Source organism: Juglans regia, chromosome 6 (assembly GCF_001411555.2).
Source record: "Juglans regia cultivar Chandler chromosome 6, Walnut 2.0, whole genome shotgun sequence".
Taxonomy (NCBI): Eukaryota; Viridiplantae; Streptophyta; class Magnoliopsida; order Fagales; family Juglandaceae; genus Juglans; species Juglans regia.
The window spans coordinates 5,653,286-5,674,145 of NC_049906.1; the positions used below are offsets into that span (position 1 = coordinate 5,653,286).

The 20,860-nt window shown below is 34.7% G+C and overlaps 1 protein-coding gene across 2 annotated transcripts; it reads right to left on the reverse strand.

The window, feature by feature from the left end:
- Nucleotides 1-9,040: 9,040 nt before the first annotated feature.
- LOC109014531 (glycosyltransferase BC10-like) lies at nucleotides 9,041-16,217 on the reverse strand. 2 transcript variants are annotated; one of them, XM_018997028.2, is made up of 3 exons: nucleotides 15,897-16,217; nucleotides 14,974-15,757; nucleotides 9,041-9,942 (listed from the first exon to the last, which is right to left on the reverse strand). In XM_018997028.2, exons 2-3 carry the CDS (start codon nucleotides 15,490-15,492, stop codon nucleotides 9,304-9,306), a joined length of 1,158 nt encoding a protein of 385 aa, XP_018852573.1. In that variant the 5' UTR covers nucleotides 15,493-15,757; nucleotides 15,897-16,217; the 3' UTR covers nucleotides 9,041-9,303. The 2 variants fall into 2 exon arrangements, with proteins under 2 accessions (XP_018852573.1, XP_035546783.1); XM_035690890.1 differs by having other exon boundaries at nucleotides 9,043-9,942; nucleotides 14,974-16,217.
- Nucleotides 16,218-20,860: the final 4,643 nt, after the last annotated feature.

The window sequence follows — 20,860 nt, forward strand, 5'->3', positions numbered from 1 at the left end:
TCTCATTCACCATCTTTTTATACTCAATTTGGCATCATATCTAAATAAACACCTCACAAGGCACACATCAAGAGCTCGACATCCCTCTTGTGAAGTAATTACATTGGGATCAATCACAAGATTAAGGTATCGTTTAGTTACACAGTTCAGATAAGATGAGATATTTTGTTGAAAATTAAATAAAATATTATTATAATATAATTTTAATATAATTTTTATTTTAAGATTTAAAAAAATTAAATTATTTATTATATTTTATGTAGAAGTTTAAAAAAATTATAATGATTATACGAGATAAGATGAGATGAGATAATTTAATTTTATGTAACCAACGCAGCCTAAATAAAGTTTTCTTGAAAAAATAAAGAGAAGGAAGAATCACACACTAACATATGGACCAATTTAAATCAATCACCAAAAGTCTTCCCTAAATAATTCTTGAAGATGACTAATGTGCCAACTCTTAACAGTGTAATCAATTATTGAAGAAAATAACTTAGGTTCTACTCAATGATTCCAATCTCCAAAAGAATCGCAGTCCAACCACATGAAAGTGCGCCCCCCAAAGCGTTATTCTCCTGTACCCACCACCAATCTTGAGGTTTCTTTCTTTCTGACGGTCAGAAAGAGGCTCAATCGTGTTGGATCTCCATGTCTCTTTAAATGCTCAACGATTTAAAGCCTCAAGGGAATTAATTACTTGAAATATATTATTAATAATTACTTTTTGACATAAAAGTATTCCACTTTCTTCCCCCCCTCTCTGTAAAGAGACAAACTCGTATGACTTTCCGGTGGAAAACCATGTGACTGTTTCAACGTGTCTGGCAAGTAAGCACTTCTGTGCGGAAAAGCATGGGATTTGCTTCGCTTGCCAACAATGTTAGTGCGCACGCATTTAGCAGTGTAGCACCATTCTCGTGCTTTTTTCTCTGAATATATTTTAAGATAAGAAGAGAAAAAAAGAAAGAGATACAAATGCATGTGCGCATTCAAGATCAAGATTCATGGAGATAGAAAGGCAGATCTGTATAAGAAAAATCCATTATTTACTGACAAGAATAATAATAATAATAATAGTCATAATTTCTCAAACCACAACAAAACCCATAACGCATTATATATGTATCGTTTACTGCGTTACTCGTCAAAAAGCTCACCACTAAGAACCATTCTCATCCCTAAAAAAGTAGAACAAACTCTAAAGCATAAAATCCCAATCCACCCTATACGATCCATCCATCCACGCCGTGAAACAATCCACAAAGAGAATGACATGCCTCGAGAGAGAGAGAGAGACTCTTAGACCCTGCGCGCAGATCCGAAGACCAGAGCCACGACGGAGCAGAGTAAAGCCCACCCCAAGGACGGGGAGGTGGAGAGGGCAGCGGAGGTGGGGCTTGGCGCCGGGGCTTCAGCTGTTTGAGCTTGAGCGGTACCGACCAATGCGAGAATAACGGCCATGAGAGTCATCAACAACGTAGCCTTGGAGATAGCCGCCATTGGTGAGAATACCTCTCTTCCTCTAGATCTTTGAAAGAATGAATGAAAGAGAGAGTCCGATGAAGAGGGTTTGTTGCAGTTGTGTGTGAGAGAGATTAATTGTGGAGAGTATTTATATAGGAATAGAAACGTAGGAGGTTAGGGCAACGAGCCACAGGCTGGCGATTCGGGCCGTGACAGCTGTATTCCTTGTGGGCCCCTCGTTCTTACGAATTTTCCAAGCCGAGAACATGTTTTTAAACTTTGAACAAACGGCGCCGTATCTGCCAACAGGATGCGGGTGGGGGAGTAGGGAGCCCCTGACGCGCATGTTTGAATACTCGCGTACGAACGAACACGTTTCCAGAGCGCGTTGTATTAACGGGAACAGGGCCGGTGTGGTGCTTTGTGGAAGGTGGGGTTGTTAAGAAAAGGAGGAGAAAAACGGCTACACAGCGCATGGTAGGGGTTTCCGTTGGCTGGAAAGAAAAAAGGTGGGGACCATGAAGACCAGCCTGTAATGCGGAAGGTAGCGAGTCAGAATGGGACAAGTGGATGGTGGGAACGGAGAGGTTTTTTTAAATTGAGAGGAAAAGATACGACAGGTGTACGTGTGGGATTCGGAGCTGGTTATTGAGGTTTGCTGATTCTTTCGCTTCGCTTCTCTTCTCTCTATGTGGTATTGGTTATGGCAGACAGCTGGCCATCTGTATAATGGGGTCCATTTTATTTCAGTCTATAGGAAAGATAAATGAAATTACCATAATGGACTTGTCGTGAATGATGGTCTCTCTTCTGGATATTAGGGTCCGCAATATTTGAACTAGATATTTATGAGTTTTAAATTAAATAATTCGTTTAGATCTGGAAGTGATATCAATTTATTTTATTTTATTTTTTTAAATTTTTATATAAAATATAATAAAAAATTTAAATTTTTTAAATTTTAAAATAATAATAATATTAAAAAATAATATTCTAACAATATTTTATTCAACTCATCAAAAAATATCTTATCTCATTTTATCTCATCTCTCAATCTAAAGAGGGTCTTAATATATTTATTTTGAAAAAAAATATAAAAATATAAGATTCATGTAAAAATAATAATTTTTTAATAATAGATCTCACTTTTTTTAAAAGAAATATGACAATTATAAAGAAATCTCATAAAAATAATTCTACAAACTAACGTGACTTTATATGATACGTTAGTTCTACTTTATAATAAAAGTATATTTATAATTTAATATATTACATTAAATCACATTAATTTATAAATTTTTTTTTATAAAATATTTTTATATCTAAAATAATTTTCTTTTTCAAAAATAACGTGTGAGAGTTATATAACTAAAAATTGTATCTAGCATTATTATTTTTTAATTTATATATATATATATATATAAATATATATATTAACAAAAATGAAAGGAAAGAACAAGTCAGTCTAGTCCACACGGCTTGTAGTACAAAAATTTCTGATTCTAAAATTTATTGCCTGAATGATATTGGACTGCCCTGAGAAGGTATGCTATGGTTGTCATTGAAGTAACTGACCACCAAATATCTCTCAATCAATGCGCTGGGGAGTCACCAGGACTGCCAATAATGATGTGGTGGAACAATTTTACACATATGTCAAATGTGTCATTCATTTTGTTTTATTAAGTACAAAAGTTCATAATGTATATGAGCATTCATTGCATAGCTTGAGTCCCCCCACCCAAAACAATGTTGCCTTTCAATTTAATGTACTTTTGTTTGAAGGTGAGTTTATTTTGTATACAAAAAAAAAAAAAAAAAAGTTTGATTATGTTTCATTTATCTATTTGTTGGTACTAATTAAACCCATAACATTTAGAGTAATATTATATGTAATCGTAAAGTGTATAAGTATTGTGCGGTCGTTTTGAAAAAGAGCAGGGTCTATTATTAAAAAATTAATTTTTTTCATGTGCATCCCGTATTTATTTACTTTTTTTAAACTGATTGTACAATACTTATATACTCACGACTGCAATTATCATTTCTTTAACATTTATTTGTTATTTGTTTTATTTGCTTTCTAAAAATTTAACTTTAATGCATGTGGCAATACTATGATCGAGATTAGTACATGTTATTTGGGGTCCAAATACGGATTTTCGCTTTCAAATTCAGTGATGCATATTTTGTCATATTTACAACTTTTCATTTTTAGTAATTTTACATTTTGTTACAAATTAGAGAAAGATGATGTAAAACCTTCAACTGAGAAGATAATTTTTATTCTGTATTCAATGTGTTCTGAAGTTACAATAGAACTCTATTTTTATACATGTAAAAGACTAAAGGCTATAAAGGTAAAATCAAGGTAACCGAAGTAAAGTAACTAACTAGTAAAAACAGAAAATCAGTTAGACTTAATTGAAAATAGCCTAATTAAATCTCCAATAGCCCCCCTCAAGATGATGTGTATATATTCATCTTGGACAAAAGAGAAAAGAAAGAACTAGATCCCAATGGTGTTGTTAGAATATTGGAAACTGATGGGCTGAAGACACATGTGGAGTTTGAATAATTCTAGCTTGTATTTTCTCCCTTATGATGTGACAATCAAACACAATATGTTTTGTTCTTCCATGAAACACAGAATTGGCAGCAATATGTAATGCAACTTGATTAACACAGTACAATAATGAAGACTTAGAATGTGGTTGATAAAAGTCTGAAAATAGAGAGAGAATCCATGTGATTTCATACACTCCACATGTCATGGACATGTACTCAACTTCAGCATATGACCTGGATACAATTTTTCGCTTCTTTGACTTCCAAGACACAAGTGAATCTCCAATAAATACATAGAAACCGAAAACTGATCTTCTTATGTCAAGGCAGTTAGCCCAATCTAGGTCTGCAAATTCCTTTATATGAATGGAAGAGGATGCTGAAAAAAAGTCCTTGTCCTAGAGCCTTTTTGATGTACTTCAAAAATCTCAAAGCAGCTTGCATGTGTGGTACTCTAGGTTGATCAAGAAACCAACTTAGATGATGCAAATAAAAGTGATGTCTGGTCATGTGTTTGTAAGATACAATAATCTGCTAATAAGTATTCTATAACTTGTGCTATCTTTAAATAATTCCCCATCTTCCTTGTTGAGTTTACAGCGAATATCCATCGAAAAGTTTACTGATTTAGAACCAAGTAAACCAGCACCATCTAACAATTCTAAAGCATACTTTCTTTGACATATAGAAATGTCTCTTTTTGTTCTAGCAATCTCCATATCCAAGAAATACTTGACAGGTTCAAGATCCTTCAATTTAAACTGATCATTGAGAGTAGTTTTAATTGATTCCACAATTGCCATGTCACCACTAGCTAAAAGTATATCATACATATACTAATAAGGCAACAAATACAGTTCCTTCTTGCCTTGTGAATGAGGAATAATCTGACTTGGACTGTTGAAACCCAAGTTGAAGTAAAACTGTTGTAAATTTCGAATTCCATTGTTTAGAGGCCTGTTTCAGGCCATAGAGTAACTTCTGCAATTTACGCACTCGAGTGTCCCCCTTTCGAAAATACCCTGGTGGTAACTACTTGTAAACATCATCATCTAAGCCTCCATATAGAAATGTATTGTTGACATCAAGATGAATAAGATGCCAACCATGGACTGCAGCTAGTGACAAAAGACACCTTATTGTCACCATTTTAGCAACAAGAGAGAAGGTTTAAAAAAAATCAAGACCTTCCTTTTGATTATACCATTTTGCTACTAGCCTTACCTTGTAGCTCTCAATTGAACCATCAGCATTATATTTGATTTTATAAACCTACTTACAACCATAGGGACTTTATTGGGTGGAAGTTTAGTAAGTTTCCAGGTATGATTTGATTCTAGAGCAGTTAGCTCAAGACACATAGCTTCTATCTAATAAGGATGATGTACAACTTGATGGCAAAATTCAGGTTCTATTTGAGATGAGATGGATACGCTAAAGACATGATGAGAGGATGACAATTTTGAGTAAGATACACAATCATAAATGTTTAAGGAGTACCTGATTGCTTACAAAACATACCTTCAGGAGATGCGTTATAGGTAGAGATGTTGGAGATGTGTTACAAAACATCATCAGAGATGTTGGTGTTTGCATTTTGTTGTTGTGTTTCCACATAATATTTTTTTATGAATAATACTTTTTGAAGAAAAAAAATCTAGCATGTTAAATTCTAGACTATTATCAGTTCTTACATATTGAATTTTTGTTTGGAATTGTGTAAAAACTAAACTGTAAAAGGAGATGAATATGTTCCTCACATTTGATTTACACCATCAAATACACCCATGTTGATCAAGAATGATCATCAACTTTTGTAAAAAAATATCTAAATTCATCATGAGTAGGAATTGAGAAAGGGCCCTATATCACAATGCATTAAATGGAAAGGAAAGATAGCATTATAAGTATAAGTAGGAAATGTCAATCTTTTCTGTTTTGCTAAGGGACATACATAACAATGGTTCATATGTACATCTTTATTTGGAAAAGTAACATCTGAAATTGACTTAGAAAGAACTAGTAACCTAGCTAAAGATGGATGGCTAAGTCTACAATGCCAAAGATGAAGTTTTGAGTCTATCACCGAGTTGATGTTTGGCAAGCTAGAAAAACTGTCAACAACATTAGTTTATGGTTGTTGCAGTAGATATAGACCAGCAATTCTTCTATCCTTCTCAATCATCCTCCATGGGATAAAGCGTTGAATGTAGCAATCATTAGAAATGAAAATAAAACAACAATACTAATTAGATGTTAATTTTAGGGGTGTCAAATCATGTTAACTGGTCGTGTTCATGTCGTGTCAAGACATGTATATTATACTATGTAGGTCAACCTGAACATAACCCGTTAAGCTTATTGTGTCAAAATCTCAAACTCTAACATGACCCATTAACATAACAAGTTGACAGGACATGACCCGTTTTGACCTGTTAGTGAATACTATGAAATAGATTAACACAACACAAGTCGATCCGTTTCAACTCGTTTATATAAATGGGTTGAACAAACCCGAAATTAACTCGTTTGACCTGATTAAGTTTAACATAATTTTATATAAATGTTAAAATCACAATATCTATAAAAATATAAAACTAACTACAAATCTAAAATTACAATCCAAACAATAAAAATATCGAAATTAAAACCTCAACAATTTTATTTTTAGGTATAAGGGTATAATTGTAACTTTAACTTTCTTAACGGGCCATAACGGGTTGACCCGTTAAGCAATCGTGTCTTAACGGGTCAACCCGTTTTGACTCAAACTTGTTAAGACTAAATCCAAATCTGCTATTATCGTGTTATATTCGTATTGGGTTAACAAGTTATGTCACATATTGCCACCTCTAGTTAATTTGCTAATAAAAATCTGATTGTATGAGAAAGATGGCACATACACAACACATCTTTTAGAATTAAGTGATAATATATTTGAACACTTTCAAGATGTGTGATTGGAACACTCATTTGGAAGTTTTACATACGAATTTAGTTTTTGAGTAATGCTTGTGAAAAAATCAATAGAATGTATTATATGGTCTGTGGCACCTGTATCCATGATCCAGGTGTTTTGAATTGAATTATTTGGCATGCTATCACTAGAAGTAAGGTTAGAAAGACATATATGTGATGAATATATACCTGGCAAAGAAGATAACAAGTTTGGAATGGAAGAGACAGTTGCTACTTGATGATTACCATTGGATGATTGTTTACTGTGGATTAAAGCAAGTAATTGCTGACATTTTTCTTGAGAGAGAGACAGTGAATTTTTGGATTCAAAAGGAGTACTTGTAGGTTGAGCCACGACTTGATTGGTTTTGAAGAATTTCCCTTTTTGTTGCCTATAGTTTGGAGGGTACCCATAGATCTTGTAACATTTATCAACCGTATGGTTGGTCATGCCATAATAAGTACACATCAATTTTTCTTTTCTTCCTTGCTACCTCCCAAAATTCTATCTTGGATTCTTTTTTTTACTCAAGAATGCTGCAGTTTCAACTGTAGAACTACGTACAGATCCAACTTCTTGTTGCTTTTCTTCTTGAATTACTAGAGAAAATACTTTGGCAATCAGTGGCAGTGGATCCATGAGCAAAATCTATCCTCTAATTTGGGAAAATTTTTCATTCAACCCTATAAGAAATTGAATAACGTGCTATCCATGTTGATATTCCAAAATCTTTATAGCACCACAACTACAAGATTTCATTGCTCCACACGTATAAGTGGGAATTTGATTGTAGTTAAGAAATTCATCCCATAAGTATTTAGGACTCGTTTGTTTTAGCAGATGAGGTGAGATGAGTTGAAATTAAAGTTAAAAAATTAAATAAAGTATTGTTATAATATATTTTTTAATATTATTTTTATTTTGGGATATGAAAAAGTTGAATTGTTTATTTTATTTTGTATTGGAAGTTGAGAAAGTTGTAATGATTATATGAAATAAGATGAGATGAGATGTTTTCTGAAAACAAATGTGGCCTTAAATTTTCTATAGTAAACACTTACTGACAATTGATCTTGTGACAGTGAAGCAAGATCCTTTTGCAATCGGAAAATTCGTGGCCCATTTCCTTGAGAAAACCTACTCTTTAACTTTTCCCACATTTCTTTTGCAGTTGTTACATATACAATCGTCTCTGCAATGTCCTTCGATACTGAATTCAAGATCCAAGACAATATCATGTTGTTACACCTTTCCCATGCTTTATACAAAAGATTAGAATCAACTAGTTGATTTATTACTCCATTGATAAACCCTATATTGTTCTTTGCCTTCAAAGCAATTTGCATCGGCCTACATCATATGTTGTAATTATCCCCCCGTGAGGACTTGAGAAACCAACACAAGCCAGTTGAATCTCTATTTTGTAAATGATAGGGATTCGCTGATTGATCATCACCATGCATTTGAATATAATTTGAGTTTGGCATCGTAGCAGCCATCGCAGCGAAGAAAGAGACGAAATCCCCTAGAGTTTTTGCTCTGATACCATGTTGCAAATTAGAGAAAGATGATGTAAAACCTTCGACTGAGAAGAGAATTTTTATATTGTATTCAATATGTTCTGAAGTTAAAAGAGGACTCTGTTTTTATACATGTATAAGTCTAAAGACTATAAAGGTAAAATCAAGGTAATCGAAGTAAAGTAACTAGTAAAAACAGAAAACCGGTTAGACTTAACTGAAAATACTTCAATTAAATCTTTAATACAATCTGAAGTTAATTGTAAACAATCTGTATCATTTTAAAACATCTAAAAGATCACGATTCGTCTGAATAACTATGAATTCAAGACTTTGTGAGTTCGAAAATGACTTTTGACTGAGATGACAAAATGAGTACACTTTTCATTTCTCTTCTTTGGGAAGTCGGCTCCGCTTGAGTGCAAATTAGAACACCACATTTGTTTGGACTGCTGAAAGAACTTGGACTTGAAGCTATGTACAGTAGAGACTAGAAGATCACTGGTAAGATCAAAACACACAAAAACAAAGTATAACTATACAAAAATGTATATATTCTGCTAAATGCTAGTCTTTGTACATCTAAAATTGTTCTACACTGTGGCATTGCTAAAGAGCTCAATGGATGAAGGAGAAAAAGAAAACATATTATTACAAATAAAGTTCAAATTTATGATACTATTCAACATGTATGACACAGAATTTAGTCTTGCAGTCTCTGTTGGAGAACCTTTTCGGATCTAATCCATTATTCACTTCAAGATTAAGCATTCCTTGTGGATTTTGTTGTCAGAAGGCCAAAAGCTTTGGTAATAATTGTAATAGAGGTTGCAAGGCACTTGGAGCAAATTTTCTTGCAAATAGGAAACAAATTGAAGAGGTTCCATGATTGTATGTGCAGTTGTGACCTTCTAAAATTCTCTTGAAGAACTCCTTTGTGATATCTGATCGTCCGAATGTAGCTGGGTGAGCACCACCCCTCGACCAATCCACCCAAGTGATGCTTCTATTTGCTAATAGATTCCCTGCTCGGATGGTTAGCATGGTGGGGAAATAATGCTCATCTACGTAACATGCTGGTCTGCAAAATTGTTCGAATTTGGGGTAAAATATGGTATCTTCCACAATATTGATGGCAAGATTCCGGTTAACTTCGAACCATTGAGATCCTTTACGCCACTGGTTAATATGTACCTCTGGTGCCATGTTCGGATTATACCGCCCTCTCCCAAATGGCCCATGATCATCGAACGCACCCATGTAGCTATATCTGGATTTCATTACATAGCGGTAGATGACACTGAAATTATAGACAGGAATGCATGATTCAGACAGGAGAATGAACCATTCGTTGGAGATATCAAGCAAAGCATTAGCAAGGAGTCTTCTCTCAGCATCACACATACTCATCCTTCCCCACTCAGAGACCTGCAGATGAAAAATAACAAACTCATTAACTCCTAAAATCCCAATGGAGGAATGAGCTGGACAAAAATGTTTGATGACCACTTAAAACGAAGATAAGCATTCAAGAGTCTGTTGGTTGGATATTGTTGAGACCAATTTAAAAGTAAATAATAGTAGAATTAAGCCTCTAACTTATGGCGTTGATACTGGTGCTCTCTGTTGAAGTGGGACCTCAAATTGCTACCTGCCTACCCCATTCAATAATGACAGTACGGTTACCATTCACTTGCTACACCATTGCCCTTGCAGTCAGTTGCCTCTAAGTAGTATCTAATTGCTGCTTGATATAGGGATGTGTCAATTGTTAAAGTGCTTCCCATAGCAGCTTACAAGGACAAGCAGCATCTATAGCTGAACACGACCATCAAACCACCACTCCTTAACTATGTCGTGGACTGTCTACTGCAGCACGGGCACAGCATAGCATTCATTCCTAGGTATCCTACAAAGCAAGCTCAATAATATTTGTGTTGGCACGCCGCATGCGTGTGCTCATAACATAACTTGTTTTCCTAAACAATGGAAAATTTCATAACCATTAGTCAACGTCATATACATCCAGCTCACATATGCAAAGCTACATTCTGATATAATCCTACAAGAGGTGTGATCTTGTTTTGTTCTTCAGAAGCAAACACGACTCAGGTAATGCAAGTATCGAAACTTGCAGAAAAGCTATAAGCCCATATTCCTACATCTTTATATGGCTAAACTTCATTCTTTCTCAGAACAGAGCGCTATATATTATTGAGAAAACAAACCAGGACATATCATTTCACCTAAAAATCCGGATCATAAGGATTTCTAGGAAAGATTGGTAAAAACATCAAGCCTTCTTAGCAGTTAGCTCAAATTGCATGGACAGACACTCATACAGTGACTTGAAAAGGCCTCAATCCAGTAGCCAGCAATAACAATTAGAGTGAAGTTCTAACAATACCCAATAAAAAATTGCGATACTCCTGCTATCCCACATCTACAATCCATTTCCCAAATGTAAAATCACTACCCTCAGTGGTATGCAATCGGATTAATGGAGCTCTAAGAAAGTCTCATCTAAAAATGAGATCTTACAATGATGTTCTTCTAGCATGTGTTTAAACCCAGTGAAGGCTGGGCATGCTTGGACACTGAGAATTCTCAAAACTTCTCATAATCTCATTATCACACATCACTCAAACAAAATACTTTTCAATTTCAAATTTTCAAATTTTTCATCTAATCAATTATTCAAACACAAAAGTCAATACAACTTTTACAAACTTCAAAACAAAAATAATATTAAAAAATAATATTCAAACAATTTTTTAATATTTTTATTCAACCTTTTTTTTCTCCTTTCCCAAACCTAATAAAACATTTTCACTCAACAATTTCACAACTAGTTACAAAATTCTGAGATACTCCAAGTGTTCAAACATGCCTTTAGTCTTTTCTGTTTAATGTGTTCTATAAAGGTAGGATCCACTTGGGCCTGATCCTTGTTTCAATCAGTTTTATGATAAGGATGTGATACTAATAAATTCCATTGAGGTAGAATAGATAGAGCTAATGGATCTTCCTAGTGGCTCTTCTCCATGGAATGTTGCTCTGTACATAACTGAGATAGGGAATATATGTATTTGTGAGAATTAGAATAAATAGAGCTCAATAGCAGAGCTCATGGATCAATCTAGTGGCTCTCCACAATCGAATGTTATCTTCCTTAGAGCTGCCCAAGATTGGGAAATTGACACATTTACATATTTCTTCAACCTTGTATAGTTGTAGAGTGAATGAAGGAGCTAATAAGATCTTGTGGTCTCTGTCCAAGAAGGGGAGGTTCACTGTACAGTCATACTAGAAGTCCTTTATGAAACAATCTACAAGTCCATTCCCATGGAAGAACATATGGAAGACTAAGTCCCCCATAAAAGCTTCTTTCTTTGTATGGACAGCTTCATTAGGGAATATTCTCACTTTAAACAGCCCAAGGAAATGCCGAATCATTATGTTGGATTGGTGTTATATGTGTAAGAAAAGCAGGGAGTCCTTGCATTATGATGTAGCCATGAGCTTGTGGAATGATATCTTTGCTAGAGTGGGGCTCCATTGGGTGACGCCACGAAGGGTAGTTGATTTTCTGGCCAGCTAGTGAGGCATCCGAGGTAACTCTTGTTGGGTTTGTGGAGCTTGGTTTATTCTTGTGATGGCCCGAATTGATGACCCAACCCGACAATGATTCGTCACGTCTTTTCTTTTGGTGGAGTTTCAATGAGACTTGGGCTAATGGAAGATTTTTTGACTAGAGATACGCCAAACAGAAAGTTTGCTCGACATTCGTGTGATAGGTCGCTCGAGCAAAGCTCAGGCAGAAAGTTCGCTTGACGTCCATGCGATAGGTCACTCGAGCAAAGCTCAAACAAAGAGTTCGCTAGGCGTTCGCTCAACAAGTCGCTCAAGCGAACATCAAACAAAGAGTTCGTTCGACACCTCGCTCCAGCGAATAATACGATAATTGAAAAATTAGGGCTTCCTCCGTGTAACCTTACATATATGCTTATTATGAACAATATGGCCGGTTCTGAGCATTGTAATTTCGCCCCACAATGTAATTTGACATTCCTCAAGAGAATAAAATCCTCTGCAGCTCCGTGGATGTAGGCACGTTGCCGAACCATGTAAATCTTTGTATCGTGTGGTTGATTTCTCATTCCGCTTTACTTTTCTATCATTGTTTTTCACAACAACTCTCAAATAGCAACTATGTGGAAGATGATTTCGATCTATTTATGGTGGTGCATATGTATGGAGAGGAATGATCAGAGTTTTGTGGATCGTGAATGAACAATGGACGGGTTTAGAACATTTTTTCTTAATACTTTATTCGATTGGTCAATTGTAATAGACTTTTTATTTTTTATTTTTTTGATAAGTAAAAATGTTATATATATCAATAGGAATAACCAAGTACACTGAATGTATACAAGAAAACACCTTGCCCATATTAAAAAGCCCTAATGACCCAAAAAGCCAGTGAAAAACAACCCAAAATACACCAAACCCGACCCCAACCCCTCGTTCCCGTAGAACTAAAACTCTACCTGAAAACCCAACCCCAACCCCTTGTTTTCCCATCTTCACAATGCCCTCCTTTTAAACTTCCCTCTAGTTAAGCTACCACCCTTAGCGACATAGTTGATTGCCCAAGAAAGACACTGTAACTCCCTGCTTTTCTTGAAACTTGATTTGGTTTCAAGCATGTGTCTTGTCTTAATTGCAGTGATTAGTTCTTTAAATTGGACTTCACATCCTCCATGTGAAATTCTCATGAACTGCTGAATCTCGTTAACTTTAGGCAGAATCCAATCCGCTATTGGAGGAAGGGAGACCAGGGGAGCAACATTATCCCCAGACACAATATTCAGCTACACTCCCGACTCTAGACATCCGTCTACACAAGGCACCAACACCAAACCCATATTCAAATCCCATACCTCTTCAGCAACTCCATTGGTTCTCTCCAATGGTATTAGGGTCCCCATTGGAATAGACTTTAATGGCATGAACGTACATGATTTCCTTGTATCTTTCAATACTCATGCATAGTTGTTGCTCTTGTATATGTCCCCTGTACTTGGCTATGCATATTTAATAAAGCAATTATTTACTAATTAAAAAAACAGTGTCTGGTTTCCCTGAAGCATTTAAAAATGGAGCTCCTTTATACGGAATCTTTCAGCGACAATCATAGCTCTTTATGATAATGTGATGGGGAACTGATACTTGGAGTAAGTCAACTTTCTCTCTAAGTCTCACAAATACAGATATTCCCTATCTCAGTTCTGTACAGAGCAACTTACTAGCACCTCAATCTTTGATCAAATGCCTAATCCATCGTACTTTTCTATCAATGCATTTATCCAATCATGTGTTCTTAGGCTGTTTGTTTTAATGGAAACTGCTTTGCAGAAAAGTTTCCGTATTTTTCAGCGTTTGGTAGGGTCAGAAAATGCTGATTAATGGAAAATGGACTACATGGTCAACAAGAAATAAAGCTTCTAAAGCAGAAAATGGCTAACCCCTTCTTAAGGAGGTGAGCCCTTTTTAGACCCAACATAGAAGAACTATCATGAAAAGAAAATCTAAATAAATGTGGAGTCGAATATGGAATAATTGGAGAAAGAATTTAATGGACATAAATTATGGTCCTAATACAAAGATGGAGGAGGGATTAGGATCCTCTAGAGTTCCTGCAGGCCAAGGATTGTGAAGGTCTTACAGCTTTTATTGCTCGTGTGAATCTCCCAAGGCAACACTAACTCAAAAAATGTTGAAGGACCCATGCTTTGAGTCTCTCTCTCTCCAACTCTAGGTTCTAGAGTTCAATCAGGAACAAAATAATGGTTTTTTGGGACATAACGAATTGTTGAGAGAATATTATGTTTATAGGGTAGATTTTTTATGGACACCAGTGGTAAGATGCAAATGATTTCCTGGTCAGCCAAACAACGGGAGATCTTTACCAAATAATGAAAACCGAGTGGTTCACTTTGAAAATATTTTCAAATGTTTTTTTTTTCAGTTTTCCTCATTTTACCCCAAAGCAAACACAGCCTAAATCTTATTATCATGTTTTGTCAGCATCTCTTTTGAAATTAATTCGGGTCCAGTTTGTAATAATATTTTTTTTATTTCTTTCTTTTCCTTTTTCCCTTTTTCTTTCAATTACGCGCTATATTCAAGAGTCATTTTCGCATCAACTTTGGATCTATACAAGCAAGTCTTACAGAGACAATTTAAAAATTTGCTGAAAATCTCTAAACCAGAATCGTATATTCAGCCACCACTTTAGTGAAGAAATTGATGATAGATCAAACCAAAAATGGTGCAGCCAAACAAAATCATTCTATAAAAAAATGAAATGGAAACAAATATGCAAGAATCTGGTACCAAATGCAGAATTTAACTATGTAACCTCATAAAAAGGAAGTTTAACATAAATATTGATACCTGGCTAGGGATCTGTCTCCTATAAAAAACTGATGAAGGTGGGAAGTTGGCCTGGAAAGATGGCAGCGAGTGAACATATATTGAGTAAAACCCTTCATGGCTCTTCAAAAACCTCTCCCATATCGGTGCCAGTGGCAATGGCCCCTTAGTCAAGAACATAAATGCAATCTTACGAACTCTTTGGAAAGGATACTTCTTTATCCGAGGCACAAGAGAGGCCCTCCATAACAGTTCCGTATCAGTCATGTTATGCATTAAATTCGATGGTGGCGTAATCCATTGCTCCAAACTTCTCGGTTCCTCATAGCACGGCCGGAACGTGGACTTAGCCGTTGTTACCACACTATTCATTCCGAAGTACCGAATTGTGTGTATACTAATGATAGAAAAGGCAATACACAGAACCAGAAACAGCACAAGTACCCGAATTGGCCTTAGCGTTGAGGGCTTAGATTGGTTTGTCCTGTTTATAGGCGTGGGTTCCTCGCCTTCCTCTAACGGCACAACCCGCGACTGCATAGTGATACCAAAAGTACACTACAACTCAACTTCTGAGTCTTCTGTTTTCTCTAAAACCGAATCGAAAACAGCCTTTTGGGTCAAACAAGCTTCAAAAGCTCCAAAATTTAGGATAATTACCAACTTTTCCAGTAAAACTGGAAATCCTAAGTCCTAAATTGCATTTTAGATTATAAAACTCAAAAGCACTCTGAGTTATACAACAGGGGTCTTCAACCAAGAACCGTTCTCGGCAGCAGAGACTGTTGCAGATCTAGAGCTGATACTACAGAACCCAGAACCGATTTTTAAACCTTTAAATTAATTGAAAACCAAGCATACAAATATCATGGGTATTTAATGAATACATATTCTCTTGAGGTAAGGGACAGTGTCGAATCCAACAAGGGGTTAGCGTAACGTACCAAGTGGCAGTTGATGTACCATGAACTGCAGATCACGAAGGTTCACGATTCTGACAGTTAACCGAGCGCTGTAAATTGTGTTATCCAAAACTAAAACTGTCACAGAGACCCTGATCGTATGTGAGAAGAAGATAACAAAGTCCGGTAATGGCTCTGCCTCTGCTGCTACAGAAATATAGGGGGCGAGAGAGAGAGAGAGAGAGAACCCAAAAGTGCGGGGAGTGTAACGAGAGGAAGATATAGAGAGAGAAGGGCGTGCGTTTTGGTTTCCTTTTATTGCCTTTGGTTGCCATGTTCGGTCCGGCAACCGCAATGCCTTGGTTTTTCTTTCGCTGTTAGTTTGCTTTCCTTTTGGTTTTGTAATTTCCTTTTTTTATTCACTAATTCCTCTAATAAAAAACTGCCACGGCACCTCTCCATAAATTCTTCAAATTCTAGAAGCATTTGATCATGCCAATACAAATTAAAAAGTCAATCACATTGGAATATTAATCCCCTCAGAAATAATTAATTTTTGAAATCCGGAATATTCTATAATTAAAACTCATTTTTTCAATTCATCTCCCAGCAAAGCTTTAATTATTTAACAGTAAAAATAAAATCTAATTTATTTTTTTAATTTAAAAAAACTAAAAAAAACTTTATTAAAATTGTAAGAATTATAAAATAACTGTGCATGTATGATGTAAAAAAAGTGTTACAATTATAAAAAAAATATATAAAAATAAATCTATAAATTAACGTGTCTTAATGTAGTACGTTAGATTTATCTCAAAATAAAAATAATTTTACAATCTAATATATTAATCAAATTACATCAATTTATAACTTTATTTTTATAAAATTTATTTATAGCTAAAATATTTATCTTTATCCATAATTGGAATGGTATAATTCAATAGTAGATTTGAAGACAAAAAAAAAAATTGCTTGAGATTAGTGATAAGTACACGAAAAAAACACATAAAAAACAAGAAAAATCACTATTCATGCCTCGTTGATCGCGGTTGTTTAGACACATTGATCTTCAACCACCCTACACTCATTGTACAAATTCTTCAGGGGGAGGACACTCTTCCCCATCCTACCAAATATTTATCATTCCTCACTCTTTCCTTTAAAGATATAGGCATAACTATTACACATTTTTTACATAACTCATGGATAATATATATGAGTAATTCTACGTACAACCGTAAAGTGCGTAACTGTCGCGTAATCGCTTTGAAAAAGAGTGGGGTCTACTATTAAAAAATTAATTTTTTTCATGTGGGTCTCATGTTTTATTCATTTTTTTCAGATTACTCGGCGGTTACGCAATTCACGGTTGTAAGTATCTTTTCTCAATATATATAACCTTTTTTTTTATATAATTTATTTGATTTTAATAAGTTCAGATTCAAAAAATAATAATTTTATATTAAATAATATATAATAATTATGTAATGAATTGTTCTATTTTTAAATAAGTGTACAAAACATACCATTTGCATCATTTAAATGTTAGGATTTAATTTGTTTTGTAAAATTTAAAATCTAAATTTTATCTTTTAAATTAAATTATATCTATAAATATTAAGTTTACTAAATATATACAGAATCAATAATATAATTTTATTATTTTCCTATTTTTCAATCTACTACGTTTTCCGCACAAATCCTTTTCCCTCTTCTCCTCACTCTGTGCTACTTGGTTCGTACTGTCACCTTTCCCATAGCAAACCCAAGAGAGCCCTAAGGTCCAATATTCACTGCATCATTCTTGTCTGAATGATGGAAGTATTTCATTTCACTTTATTTTATTTTATAATTATAATTTTTTAAATTTTTACATAAAATATAATAAATAATTTAACATTTTTAAATATTAAAATAATAATAATATTAAAAAATAATATTCTAGTAATATTTTATTCAATTTTTAACTTTCATCTAAAACCATCACATCTCATCTCATTATCCAAACCGCACTTAATTAAGAAAAAAATTCAAGCCATAATAATTAATATATATATTTAATCTCATTTTATAAAATAATAAAAATTTCAACCAAAAAAAGGAAAAGAATAATTGAAAGGGAAAAAACGATTATCATATACACTGATATACATTGTAATCATCAATAAGTTTATTGAGAATATGATAGAACGAGAAGAAAGGACGATCTTTTACATCATCGATCATATATATATATATATATATATTGGAATCATCGATAGCTTTTATTGATGAGATGATAGAACGACGACACCCTCAAGATCGATCTTTTTTTTTTTTTTTATCATCAACCTTAACAAGAAAAAATGTAAACCATTAATGCGAATGCTTCCTTCTATCTTGGCATCCAACAAACAGCGGCGCTTGGACTATTGCTAGCAATTTCATAGGGCATAATTTAGTTACCAAACCCATATTTGTTACTCATATTTTTTAAGAAAAATTCTATTCCTAAGCCTCATACACCACACACCAACCTTTTTATCATTTCTTTAATTTTATTTTCTTATTAAATGTGTAGTATATGGATTATGAGTAGAATAATTCAATTATTTTAAGAATAATAAAACCAAAAAAAACTTAAAAAAAATTTTAAAAAAATAAAAAATTTTTGGTGTGTGGTGTATGGGCTTATGAATAGCAATGCTCATTTTTTAATATGCATTTATCAGTGTATGGTGGCATAAATGTTAAAATTAATGAAAATAAACTCATAAATCGACGTGATTTAATGTGATATGTTAAATGGTAAAACTATTTTTTATTATAAAATAAATTTAACGTATTATATGAAATTATGTCAGTTTAAATTAACTTTTATGAGATCTATTTATAACTGTAGTACTTTTTCTCGATCATATGCCGTATAATTATCTCATGAGGTGTTTTGATCATTTCATTTGTCGACCCAAGTATTTTTGGAAACACGAGGACCTCCCACATGTTTTGCATAGATGCTCTCCTTTTCACCACCCTCCAAAATTAAAGACAAAACAAAAAACAAAACTGACTAGTGCAGCTCATCCATGGGAACACTGATATGCATGCATACAGCATATTCCACAGCCATATCTTATTTGTCTATCGTGGAAAAGGTTCTGCATTTTCTTCCAACACCCACATTAAAATACTTTCATATTCTACCATTCTCCGTAGAACCCGCAACTCCCCCACCTTTATACACATGGCTTGTCGCCGATGTGCGTAAAATCAATAGTACATATTGTTAGAAATATTAGACCATAATACACAGCAAAAGCGATATTACCTTGTCAAAAATATCTTGAATCTAGTACAATTGTTTCAAGAATTTTCCATCATCTTTGGTCATCCGAAATTTTCATGTATCGATAGTAGAATGTGCTATGTGGTAAAACCAAAACAACACCACATATTCCATAACCTAAATACTGGGACTAGAGAGAGAGAGAACCATATTTGAGAGAGAAATTTTCACTTAGTTTTTATTTTATTTTATTATTATATGTAATTAAGAATATATTAATAAAGATAGGTAAATCCCAAGTACACAATATAGTATACAAGAGATAAGACCTATCTAGGTCGAAGTAAGGGAAACTAAATAGTCATGAAAATTCAAGTCATTAAAATCTAAAGCAATGACCCATAGAAATAACGTGCTAAAAAATAGGGTTCGAAGTTCCTCTGGAGACCGCTCCTTGTTTTCGAAAGTCCGATCATTGCGCTCTTGCCATATACACCACATAATACAGATCGGGATGATTTTCCACATCGCCTTGATTTGTTGAACTCCACTTGGAAGTGTCCAGCTAGCCAAAAGATCTACCATAGAAGCAGGCATAACAAAAGATAGTTCAATCCAACTAAATACTTCCACTCCCAAGGCTCTAGATGTCTCGCAATGTAGCAAGAGGTGTCCTACTGTCTTGCCAGATCTCTTACACATACAACACCAGTCAAGTATAACTATTCGACGCTTCCTCAGATTGTCGGTAGTCAGGATCCTCCCCAACGTTGTTGTCTAAGTAAAGAAGACCGCTTTAGACAGCACCTTATTTCTCCAAATTCTCCTCCACAGGAAGGGAATGTTTGCGGCTTGGGAAAGAGACTTATAAAAAGATCGAACTGAGAAAATGCCCTTACCCGGGGGAGTCCACCACATCCTATCACCTTGCAGTCTATTGGGCTTCACAGAATATAGAAGGCTGAAAAAAGCCTCAAAGGTGTCCACTCCCCAATCTTGCGCTGCTCTACTAAACGTAACATTCCACTTGGTCTCCTAATAGAGTCATAAGGTCCTCTATTGAAGCATCCTGGTTACGTGCCACTCGGAAAATAGCTGGAAATGCATCGTTTAGAGCCTCATTCTCACACCATATGTCTCTCCAAAACTTAATGCGAGAACCTCTCCCTAACACCAATTTAGAATGGCTACTAAATACCCCCCACCCCTTCCTAATGTGTTTTCAAACCGCCACACTGCTGAGCCCATATATCTCTTCAGTGCACCAGCCTCTCCCCACATGCTTTCATATTTACAATCCATCGCCAATTTCCAAAGGGCTTCGGGCTCCTTGTTATACCTCCATAGCCACTTCCCAAGTAAAGCCTGATTGAATGTTCTCAGATTTTTTATACCCAGACCACCTGACGAGATTGGTCTACACACTTTATCCCAGCTGACTAGGTGAAATTTGAATTTTTTTTCACTTAGTTGTTACACATTTCATCCAAAAGGGGAAGGGGCTACAACCAACCAATTTTACAGTGCTACTTCATACAATATACCCATTTTTTTTTTTTAAATAACCGTCCGCCATTTAAATTAGACACCTAAAAAGAGTTGCAAAAGAAGTTGTATATGTTGTATTAGTCATTATGAATACTACATGCCATTATAACATCAGTATGATTGTTGCAAAGAATAATGCTTACATGAGCACAAGCTGAACACATTTACACGCTATGTCCAAATTAGCCCCTTT

Bases quoted from the DNA above. Each gene is read 5' to 3' on its own strand.
- LOC109014531 (XM_018997028.2), bottom strand. From the start codon at position 15,492: ATGCAGTCGCGGGTTGTGCCGTTAGAGGAAGGCGAGGAACCCACGCCT. The intron at 9,943-14,973 runs GTATCAATATTT...TTTCATCTGCAG, and splicing joins GGAGACAGATCCCTAGCCAG to GTCTCTGAGTGGGGAAGGAT.